The 12248-nt window shown below is 43.2% G+C and overlaps 1 protein-coding gene across 2 annotated transcripts in view; it reads right to left on the bottom strand.

Moving 5' to 3' along the window:
* Positions 1–12248, bottom strand: part of NDUFB11 (NADH:ubiquinone oxidoreductase subunit B11) — a 61825-nt gene that overhangs the window by 17754 nt on the left and 31823 nt on the right. The window contains exon 2 of one of the 2 annotated variants that reach the window (XM_058174060.1): positions 4400–5408. The exons of the other annotated variant lie outside the window; for it this stretch is intronic. Within the exon in view, the coding sequence (XP_058030043.1) occupies positions 5211–5408 (198 nt within the window). The 3' untranslated portion in view covers positions 4400–5210. Of the gene's footprint in view, positions 1–4399; positions 5409–12248 lie in introns of those variants that run through there. 2 annotated transcript variants of the gene reach the window in all.

The following is a 12248-nucleotide window of genomic DNA, read 5'->3' as shown; positions in this document are numbered from 1 at the left end:
TCTCTTATATAAAAATGTCCCAGAAAAAAGGTTACCAGTACACATGGTGTTTATGATACAATTGCTTGCAAACCTCTTGCCCTCCTTATCTTCCAAGAATTGCGCACAGCCATTCTAAATCCCAGGCTCTGCTGGTGTCCAACCTGCCCTTCTCGCTACAAAAGAACCTGTCCTGCCTTGCCATCGTGAACTTGAATAGAAGCACAGAGGATGCTTTTGGAGATGTGTATGTCCCCCCACCCCCCAGCTGTTGCTTCAGCAGCAAAAGAAGAAGAGCTTACATCTTTGCTGGTCACTAAAGAAATGCACATACACGTACTGAATGAGGCAACACAATGCCCTATTCAAAAAGGGGAGGATAGCCAAGGATGCTAGCTACCTCAACTGCAGAAATCAGCAGCCACTTCTGGGGTTTCATTTAAAAAAAAAAGAAAAGCAAAACAAGGCAGATGCAAAAGCTCAAAGAAACATACCTACAGAGCAACCGCAGGTATAAGGAAGCCAACTGCAGGGACACTGTGGAAACAAATGCTCAGAGAAACACTTTAAATTGCAGGTGCTAAGCAAAACAGGTCCAGAAGAGACTGGGTAGGCAGTAACAATAAAGTTCCTAGTGATTAGCACAATTTGAATTGTAAACTGGAACAGAGCGAGAAGGGGAAGGGAAGCATACTCAAATCCTTGGAAATCTATGGTACTGACACAAAAGGCTATAGTTTGAAAAAGAGGAAAAGACTAGCAGGCAGCCTAGATTATTAAAACATAAGTAAGATTTTAGAGCCAAAGCAATGTTATTAGTATTTCAAATTTGCTTCACTCATCCAAATACCCTTTCCCAAGTGCAGTGCTGCAACATGAGGCAATAAATAAAATATACACGTTCCTTTATAGAATATCTCACATATATTATTTGGGTGAATGTAGCACAATAATATAATCTCCTCACCGCAAGAACAAATGGGCTAGTCAGAGCTACATGACCGAGAGGAGATTTTAAAGCGAGAAAACATGAGACCGAGGGCTTTGAACTAGAGGCAGCCTATTTCTCTGATGGTAAAAACAAAGTCGGTATGCCTCCTAATATTCAACCTTGCAGAAACCAGGAGATCTTTAAGGTGGGAAGTCCACTCATTTCTCAAACACATGAGCAGGAACCTGTCCCTCTAGTTTATCAGTGCCTGTTTGCTGCCCACTGTCTATTTATGCATCGACATTTGAGGTTTTATTTCCTCTTCTTGCCATCACACGCACAAAAAGGGGAAATAAAAGGAATTTCAGGAGGCTAATAAAAAAAAACTGTAGAGCTGCAATCTCATTCAGCTGTTGCTTGGATACCCCTTTTGCCCAGTTCTAGGCGCCAGGGTTGTGAAGGACAAATCTAAGAGTTTGGGTGCTGGGAGGGGCAGAACCAGCAGCCTTCAAATGAATAAAAATCTCTTGCAGCAGCCCTGCCTGCCTTCACTTGGATGCATTCTTGTTTTCTCTGCTTCCTTGGAACTACAGGGAAGCCAATGAGTAGGCACAGAAGCCAAGGTATGCGAGCATGCTGAACTAACCCTCAGGAATTCTGTCCATGCATGGTGGGGATGAGATAACTAGCTGGTTAGAGAACGAGTCTGGACTATGGAGTTAAGACTAAACACTACCCATTCTCTCTACCCCCATCCCTATGCCACACACACACACACACACACACACACACAGAGATACACAGCAAGGGTTCCTTATTCCTTCGCCTACTTAACTGGTTGAGGCTGAGTCACATAGCAAGACTCCCAAGTACAGTCCTCCCTTTGAATCCACGGAGCTATATCTGCAGTAGATTTCCCGCTCCTTCCTTTTGGTAGCTGAGCTGGGACAATTCAATTTGGGGAGGGGAAGGGAGAGAAACCTGACATGGCAGTTTTATAAAAACTGCTTAGAACTGCTTGTTCCTGATCACTCAGTTGAAGCGCAGGCCCCCTAACCCTGAAACCATGGCCCAACCCCAATTTCCATTTCAATAAACCGAAGGAAGGGCACTATAATCCTATCATGCAAAAGTGCTTAAGATTGCTTTCTGCTCGTTATGCCCCACATCCAACATAATACAAAGTTCTGTTAATTTTTAAAAGTTTTCTTTTTTCTGATATGACCCTAATGCTTTGCATCAAAACGTGTTACCACCCTACTGGAAAGCAACATTGCAAAGGCAATGGTTTTGCTTTGGGAAGACACTCTATCCTTTTGGTAGACGGAGGAGACAACAAAAGAATATGGATCATTAAGTGATATACGTTAGTTGGATTTAAAGGTAGAGAGCAAATGAAAGTGAAGGAAGTTAGCACCCCACTCCTTCTAGACGAATGAAATGTTTTAGGAAATATTAAAAAGGCAGAATATTTCCCCTAAAAAGGAAATAGTAATCTTAAGGGAGAAAGAAACTCAGCTCCCTGCAACTCCCTGTCCCTAGCAGATATTTGGTGCCCATTGAGGACTGGACCAGCCTATCTACAAAACAAAAGACCTCCAGCTCCAGGGTGATGGGATTAAGACATGATCCTCCAGGACATAATAGGATTATCTATCAGCAGAGCTCATCACATGGCACAACCAAGCCCCTTCATTACATCAGTCCAAGGTTCAACCAACCTTAATTCAGACAACCTCAGCTGTGACCCCTGCATGGCCCCCTGGGAGTCTGACAGCCAATAGAATGCATTCCCTTGCCACAGGAACAGGAAGCTCAAGTTCAAAGCCCAAGAGAGGGTATAAATAACACTCACTCTCCACTCCATGTGGTCAGCTACCCAGAATCACATGTGCTTGGTGGTTCTGCTTCACCATTAAACCATCCTTCCAAGCAGCCTCCATGTTTCCATTGTCCTTCTCCCCACTTGGAACTGAACCCAGATGGGCATTTCTTCCAACAAAAGCAACTTGGCTAAACTGAATGGCCATAAAGTGGTTATTTCCATGAGATCCTCCCAACCTTGACCCAATGCTTTTTTTCCTCCACTTTATTTATCCCAACCTCATACCTGCTGCTTTGGAGCAGTCCCTCAGGCAAGGCAGCAATTTTAGGTGCTAATGGTTTATTTAAAAAAGCATGGGCAGCTTTACCATCTCTTAAATGATAATAAAGAGATTTTCCAAAGAGGAGGGTCAATTGCATGAATGTGTATGCGCACATGCATGCAGGCACACAACACACAGAAAATTAGCAGGTGCTTTGCATGCCCCAAGACTAGAGTAAGTAAGAGGATGGCAGAAAGAGGGATCTACAATTCCCACCCACCCCACCCCCCCGCAGTGGCTTCTGCCATTTGCTCATTTTAGGCTCCCAAGAAAGGCTTCAACAACTCTGGTCTTTAAAGATCAGAGCCCTTCTCGCTCAATTACATACAGCTTTCGGCCAAGAGAGACAAAATTCCATCTGGATAGTGCTACTGAAAATGGTACAGAGACCATTAACTTCCAAATCCCCCATCATCTCTTAAGCCAGACTCCCACAGTGATGTGCTGAGCTGGGCAGAAGGCAGGTCATCAAGTATATAAAGAAGACAAGGATTCATTAAATTGCTACAACTGCTTTCCTAGGTTTGCAAAGAAGGACAGCACAGGCTTGGCATGCTGTTTCCTGACATGGTAAAGCTGAAGCTGTGTCGACCTGGTAAAGACTACCCGAGAATGCACAAACAATTATTCTAGGGGAAATAATTCTCACAATTTACTCTATTTTTCGCACCATAAGACGCACCGGACCATAAGATGCACATAAGCTTTAGAGGAGGAAAACGAGAGAAAAAAAAAATCTGCCTCTGCCTTCATCTGGCTAGCGTCCTTGCAGCAAACAGCTTGGACAGCTTCAATATGTTATCGCAGCTCCAGCATGTGGCTCGTCAGGGCTCTGCTCTGTTGCAGCCACCACCAGTCAACTGAACTGAGCTGCTGCCACCGGTGGGGAATGCTGGAGTCTTTGCTGCCGAGCAACTGATTGGTGATTGGATCGGTCTCCCAGAATACCACTGATCAGCTGTTCTAGGCAGTGGGGATTGCTGCCGCCTATTGCCGGCGGCAGCATTCAGTGACGGCGATTGGCGCCGGCAATCCCCGCTGCTTAGAACAGCTGATTGGCAGTATTTCGGGAGGCCGATCCAACCACCGATTAACTGCTCAACAGCAAAGCTCCAGCATTCCCCAGCAGCGGCGAACAGTGGCAGTGGTGACAAGCGCTGATGGCGAACGCAGTCACTGTACCAACCCCCCTCCCTCCCAATGCAATATCCGCTCCATAAGATGCACAGACATTTCCACCCACTTTTTTGGAGAAAAAAGTGTGTCTTATACTGCAAAAAAATCTGGTAACTTTTCATACAGGGTTGCTAGAAGCAATCAGCAAAATAATACACATTTAGAATAGAATAGAATTTTTATTGGCCAAGTGTGATTGGACACACAAGGAATTTGTCTTGGTGCATATGCTCTCAGTGTACATAAAAGAAAAGATATCTTCATCGAGGTACAGCATTTACAACACAAATGATGGTCATAGGGTACAAAATTAACACTTAATGATTTGCCATAACCTTTGTGGGAAGGGCGAAATACAAACCCAAGAACTAAAACAAAGCCCTAAACTATGGTTTGACTAGGCTTCGGCTTTTAATAGGTGCATTTAAAAAAAATAGGTGGATTAATTATAAAGGCTAGTTCAATATTCGTTTTCTAAAACTGTAAAGAGTCCATAACTATCTTAATTCCATAACGATGACATAGCAACATTTTTTGTGCCGCTCTGCCCCCTCCAATTGTGAATATGAACGAGTTCGCTTCACACCTCCCCCTGGCAACAGCTTGAGCCTTCTTTAAAGGAAATCAACATTACATATTTGTTAGGACACCCACATTCAGACATTAACTTGTGTTTGTGTGGAAAAAGTAGCTAGATTTTAAAAGACTCCTTCCAGGCTTCCAATGCTCTTTAATACCATCCTTATCCTGGGATGCCACCTCCAGAGACATAAGCATCATCTATGTCAAATCACTAGGGTTTCTTCTGCATCAGTTCTGGTGTCACAGAAATGGAGATTTTTTTTTCGGGGGTGGGTAAAATTACAGAATTTTGCTCCCCTCCTCGCAAGCCCAGCTTTGTGTCATGCATCAAATTGGCAGATTCATAAGTGGAGGTGTCTCCCATGACAAGCTGTCAGTAAAATCTTATTATTTCTTTATTGGCAAGTCAGCTGTGATACCCGACCTTCCCACCTACATCCTGCTCGGAGCAAGCATGTTCCTCCACCCAACACAAAACACAATGTTTGGCGCTTGAAGTCCAAGCAGGGACAGCAGCTCAAGTCTTCCGCTGAGATATTTTCAAAGATACGTTGTTCTTGGAACCAATCCTCCACGACGAAATCTCGACAGTACTGTAGTAGAAAGAAAAGTGATGCAGCGTTCTTACAAAGCGGTAACAAGCCCCAGCCTGTCTCTTACTCAAATCCTATTCATTCCTTTTTTGGATGATACGTGCGAATGTATTAATAAGACTCTGATTTTTTCTGGAGGTTGGCTGTTACTGTGGAGGTATTCAAAGGCTGAAGCCACCCAATATTTACAAGTTCCTTTTATAAATAACATGCCCTTCAGCTCTAGAAATTCAGGCTCCAGTTGTTTTAATAAAGACACAGCATGGTGCTAAACTCATGGCTGCAAGGGAATGCTGGGAAATATACAGTGATATTTTAGAATATAACAAGGCTTCTAATGAATAGTCAGCATGATTTTACAACGGTGCCTGGCCAGGTATGCTTTTCTCCCCCTAAGGCTACTATTCAGCTCCTAATAGCTGTCTCACATCCTCTGACTGCATCTCTCCTCATCTGGCCATATTGCAAGTCTTTTTAGATAGGATAAGGCAGATGGGCGAGATTAACAGACATAGCCAACAGCCTTGTGAATGATTCTTAATGCAGTTTTGGCAGTCTTTGAAAGATAGTTTTAATCATATTAAAAATGGAGGAAATCAGGCACTATATAATTAAATATAAAAACCAAAGTGATTATTCACTGCATTTAGTACAAGTAATTAGTCTGCCAAATGAATCCCAACTGCACTGTTCAATAATGCTGGAGATTTCTTCCAATTCATACTCATTTTTTTGTTGGCCCTTCTCCAAGGAATAGCTGCCAGTAGTCTAAGCTCCCAGTGTCTAACAAACTTCAATTTAAGGTTCAGAGCAAAAGACACAGCAAAACCTACCTCTCCATCCATCTACAAAATGCAGCATTGCTTTTGTGCATATTATTAGGGTTATTTAAATATAATTTATTGCACAAATCAGTTTCCTACATCGTGCTATCCCAAAAATCCAAATCACATTATGGCTTAGTGATATGTATCAATCGGACCCAAAGAAAGAGACACTATTCGCCATACTCATCTACTCTACATACTGTCCGTCCTGGAATAATTCAGTGGAATTTTTGGTCTTACTGTAGCAGCTGAAGCCCCCATCCCAGATTTTTTTTGAAATTATTTTGACTTGAGATGTGTTAATATGAAATGGAAAAAGAACCCCCCCCCAAAAAAGACATATTGCCTACAGTAAAATATTTTTAGTATATTTTAAATTTTCACGTATATCTGAAAAGTATTGACGTTTCAATAATACAAAAATCTTTAATACAATTGAAACTATTGTGTCGAAACTATTGTATTGAAGCAGCTGCTTTACTAAACATCTCAAAGCAGACAGTCCTAATTCCTCTTCCTCTTAATTCCTGGGACATCACATGTAATTTTTCCTTTTTTCAGGCAATCTCTTCTGATACCAGACATCAGAAGAGGTTTATTTATTTATGGGGTGGGAGAGAGGTAATTTGGAGTGACAAGTCAGAGTTGCCATGATGATACAGACTGAGCAATGACCTCTTGTACTTCATGTCTGTTTCCCTTCCATTAACATTTCTGGTTGCCAGACCTAATCATGTACTGTGGTTGTTGTAAAATACTCTGTTGGAAACGACACAATACTTTTACATGGGCCTCTGTGAAGCAGACAGACATCCCTTGTATACTTCCATGACCTTCACCTCTTCAGGCAATCTTTGCATAGCAATTATTCAGTCAGTCTATCTTGGAAATGGATGCATTTTGCGACATCAGTGGTCAAAATTTAAAACTGCCATACCTCATATTTTTATTTAGAGCGTAACAGTCAATAGAGAGAGGAGAACGAGGGTATCTCGTCCATCGGCAAATATTTCCACAATAGGAAAAACTCAAATTATGCAAACAGACTTGCAACGAAACGCCATTTAAAAGCAGCATGCCTATTTTAGCGCTATGAGCAGATATGGGTGGAGCAGTGTAACAGAATCAAAAGATGTGAAAAACAGGCAAGATGTAGAAGAATATGGCTGAGGAGTGGATCTCAAGGGAGGAAGTAGTTGTCATTCCTGATCACTCCCTAAACACTCAAAGTGCCAAAAGACAAGTTTTCAATGTCCTTTCTAAAAGGTAGTAACTCGCATAAAAGCAAAGAAAACTTAGCACTCAAAAGTGGCACACAAAATTGCACATACCTCACTGCTCATTTGCACGCCTGCCTACAAATCATCATGTTGCTGGACAATAATTGCACTTGCATGCAGCAGCAGTCAAGTTAGTGATGCTTCTGTGGGCTCAATCAATGTTTCCCACTGTGGCCCCGCAAAGCCAGGCTATTATTAAATTTGCAAAGTAAGCGTGAGCCCCTTTTACCCTGCAGTCAGAAGTTTGACCGGGAGGAGCAGTTTCCATTTAGCCCTTTATTGTGACATGTGTTATTCTCAACAAGGTTAAAACACCCAGCAATAGCATCCTGCTGTAACTTGAATTAACCAAACCTGGTATATCCTGACTCCTCTGGTTTTCCTATTCAGCAGAATTTAAATACCGTATTTTTCAGAGTCTAAGATGCACCTAAAAGGGGATGAAAATTTGGGTGCGTCTTATACACCGAATGTAGCCCCGCCCACCTACTGGCTCCCGCCCTTTGGCCTCTGCCTCCCAGCAATTTTCCTCCTTGCAGCAAGCAGCAAGAAGAAACAGCCCATTTCAGCTTTAGCACAGACTAATTAGCACAAGTTGATTGTCCTTGGATTGGCCTCCGGACCCTCAGCTGTTTCAGGCTGCAGGGATTGCCATTGCCTATTGCTGCGCAAGCCTCTGCTGCTGGCTGCAAGGAGGTAAATTGCTGGGAGCAGTTTTTATTTTCTTGTGCTAATCAAGCTATGCTGAAAATGAAAATGAAAGTAAAGCAGGCTGTTTGCTGCAATGAGGCAAAATTGCCGGGAGGCAGATTTCTTTTTCTTGTTTTCCTCACCAAAAAAGGTAGGTGCATCTTATAGTCCGGAGTGTCTTATACTCTGAAAAATACGGTATGTAGTTTCAATTTTCTCAGAGTAGAATCAGTCCATTCTTTCTTTTTTCCCTTTGGTAACAAATGGCAGATAACCTTGCTCTCTTTTTATGCTCATGAAATATGCCTTAAATTAAAAAATACAAATACACCTATTTGTACTTCTAAACCTGTACTTCCCCGGAGCTCCCTTTCTTTATTCACCAATTAAATGGAGATGGAAAAGTCTCCTGGGACCGGTTTTCCTCTCTCCGAAAGGCAATCTGAAGTATGACGCCACCAAGTAGGGAAGAGGGAGGTGGAAGCAAGCATGCCCTTTTCTTTAAAGAAGAAAGCCAATTCCAGCCATTGGAGAAGGCAGGAGAAAGAGACGGCCTGGAATTTGGCTTTCTGCTGCAGGACAAGACTATGATCTGTTCTTTCATAGGCAATCAGTCTGGCATTTCAAGTCAATAGATTTCTTCTAGGAGACCTCAAAGCTGTTGTACCCATGCTACAGCACCATAAAGGGTACTATCCTATTCTCCCCATTCTTCAGCTTCTCAGGCATAATTGTATTTTTATGAATGCTCAAACTTTAAGACAATCTTGCAGTGATTCACCAAAAGAAAAGGTGGCACAGTAAAGTCATAAATATACCTTCTTTCATGTATCACCAGCAAAAGCTGAATTAGTATTCATCAACTAGCAAAAAGCAAAAGCTGCAAGTTTAGACCTATATTAACAACCCTCTCTCATTAAGTGAAATGGGGCAATTTAATACTAAGATTGAGAATTGTGAAAAATGTTGAGCTGGATGGTTTTGTTCTTCAGGACACCATGTGTTTTTCTCCTTTGTTTTATGTTTTTTATATTATTTTATATATTCTATCCAGAATTGTCATATTCAGTCTTATCATTCTCTCTCTCTCTCTCTCTCTCTCTCCCTCCCTCCCTCCCTCCACACACACGTGTGTTTCTCAATTGTCTCACACATCTATTAGTCTTTAAGGGAACTTCAGGTTTATGCAAGATGTTCAAAAAGCAAAACAAGTAAGAGAAGAATTAGTAAAAAGTGTAAAGAGTAAGGAAGATTACTTTGAAGGAGAGATTCAGGAACAATTGGCAAAATATATTTTTAAAGAATGAAATAACATCTGGAAATGGCTCAGGCAGATGCTTCTCTAATTCACTGGAGTATAAGAAGTGGCCGGAGGAAGTACAGCACAATCAGACTTGTAAAAATCTGATATTATAGCTTAAATGGACGTTGACTTACCTGAACGTCCCTTCTCGGCGCACTGCTGGAGAATCCAAGCTTGGGTAATTCCTTGTCTATTTGCCAGAGACTGAATGTAGATTTTTTTCTTTGTTGACCACACCTCCTCTGCTCGGCTGAGCCTCAGTTTGTTCACAAAGGCATAGTCATCCAATGTGTCACAGAAGATGCTGAAGAGAGTCACCTGGGTCCCAGATCAGGAAGCCGGAAGGGTGGGTTGGATTCTCCAGCAGCATGCTGAGAAGGGACGTTCAGGTAAGTCAACAGCCGTTCTCCAGTGCACTGCTTGGAGAATCCAAGCACGGGACATACCCAAGCTAGTAGTTCATGGGCGGGAGGCTGACTGATCCCGGGTATTGGGAATAAGTGTACACTCTGTAGCACTCGCTGTCCAAATGACGCCTCAGCCAAGGCAAAACTGTCTACCATGTAATGGCGAACAAAGGGTGTTAATGAAGTCCAAGTGGCCGCTCTGCAAATGTCACTAACAGAGGCTTGGGTGGCCCAGGCAGCGGTGGTAGCAGCGCTTGAGTGGGCCAAAATCTGTCCAGGTAAAGGTTTAGCCTTAAGGGCATATGCCTTTGCAATGCATGCCTTCAGCCAGCGACCGACGGTGGAGGGGGAAACCTTCCTGCCCATCGAAGACAGGTGGAATGAAATGAACAGAGCTTCCGATCTTCTGAAAGATGATTGGAACATCAAGCTGTTCGTCTGATGCACCTGCAGAGGGACCGCCTAACATCCAAAGTATGCCACTTTACTTCTAATGGAAGTTTAGGATTCGGACAAAAATCCTGCAACACTAGCTCCTGGGTGAGATGATACCAGGAGTTTATCTTGGGCAGAAAGGAGGGGTCCACCCACAGGACAACTCTGTTCGAATGGAATATACAGAGATCCCCTCGCACCAACAGGGCTGCTATCTCTGAAATCCTTCTGGCAGAAGTTATCACCACCAGGAAGGTGACCTTAAGGGTCAGGAACTGGAGACTGATGGAACTCAACGGTTCAAATGGCAAAGACGTGAGTGCTTGAAGGATTAAGGCAAGGTCCCATGAGGGGTACTGATGTACCACTGGGGGTCTCAGGTTAGCCACCCCCTTAAGAAAACTTTGAATTCTCGGATGTTGGGTGAGAGGACGGTTGTTGTCACCAGATAGTACTGTAGTCAAGGCAGCGACCTGCCATCTTTGGGTGTTGGGGGACAACTCTTTGTCCTGATCTTCTTGTAAGAATTTCAGAACATCAGGTACCAATACCGAAGTTGAATCGATGTGTCCTTTAGAACAGGGGTCTCCAACCTTGGCAACTTTAAGCCTGGCAGACTTCAACTCCCAGAATTCCCCAGCCATTTTTGGAGACCCCTGCTTTAGAACACCAAAAACAGAATGAACGCCAGGTGGCGTTCTAAATCCGGTTCGTTGATGCGCGTCTGGAAGCCTCTATAGTTTGTATCACCCTCCCTGAGAGATTGTCCTTCCTCAGGAAGATTCTCTCAAATGCCACTGAGGCTCCAGATTTAGTACGACACCCTGGCTGAGAGAAATCCGCCAGGGACAGGACACAGACAGGCTTACCAGATCCACGTACCAGGGTCACCTTGGCCAATGAGGGGCAACCAGTCGGGTATTTTCAATCCAGAGGTAAGCAAGGTTCTGGATCAAGACCAGCACTCAATGTCCAGTAATGGCAATAGTGAAGCACGAACAGAAGCCAACCTTCAGCGTCAGTACCAGCTTCCATCTTGTAGACTGCTGCCAAAGTCCAATCTAACGGCTGCCAAATTCAATTTTTTTTTTACTGTGACTGAAAGCATGGGAGCAGAGCCCCAACCCCTTGGCACTGCTTTGCATGAAATAAGTTCCAAGCCAGTGAAACAGGCACAATAGGTGTCCTAGAGGCTTCTCTTTGGCTGCCTAGATACAGTTGCAGGTGAGATCGTAAAAGATCCTCAGCACAGCCATGGCTCAAGCAGAAAGGAAAATGGCGCAAGAGCGGGAAACCCGTGTCACCAAACGACTTCGTGGACTTGGCAGCCAATGAAATAGGCACAGAGCCGAAAGCTCTGTTTGCGCCATGAAGCATCACAGTTCCTTCAGAGTTTGCCACGACGAGTCGGGCAGTGACTCCGGAAGCCGCCCTGTATCTCAGGAGCTGTATGGTGGCGGCAGTTGTGCTGGCGCACCGGGGAACCAGCACACACACCGGCGGCAGAAGCGGGCAGGAACCCAAAAACCCTGCTATCCAGAAATGTCCCAAAGGGCTCCAGTTGCTGCCAGGCGTACAGGAGGCGGTGGGAACCAGTCTGGAGTCCCAGGAACGACTAACCCATAATAATAATAATAATAATAATAATAATAATAATAATAATAATAATAATAATAATAATAATAATAATAATAATAATAATAATAATAATAATTTAATTTTTATACCGCCCTTCTCCCGAAGGACTCAGGGCGGTTAACAGCCAGATAAAATACAATACAGTACAATACAATAAAACCCAATTAAAAAACTTATTCGATGTGGCTAATAATTTAAAATTATAAAATACACAGTATAAAACCCCATTTAAAATCCAATTTAAAACCCATTTTTATGCC

The sequence above is a fragment of the Ahaetulla prasina genome, chromosome 2, assembly GCF_028640845.1.
Source record: "Ahaetulla prasina isolate Xishuangbanna chromosome 2, ASM2864084v1, whole genome shotgun sequence".
NCBI lineage: Eukaryota > Metazoa > Chordata > Lepidosauria > Squamata > Colubridae > Ahaetulla > Ahaetulla prasina.
The sequence above is the reverse complement of the archived record's forward strand: the minus strand, read 5'-3'. Positions and strand labels throughout refer to the sequence as shown.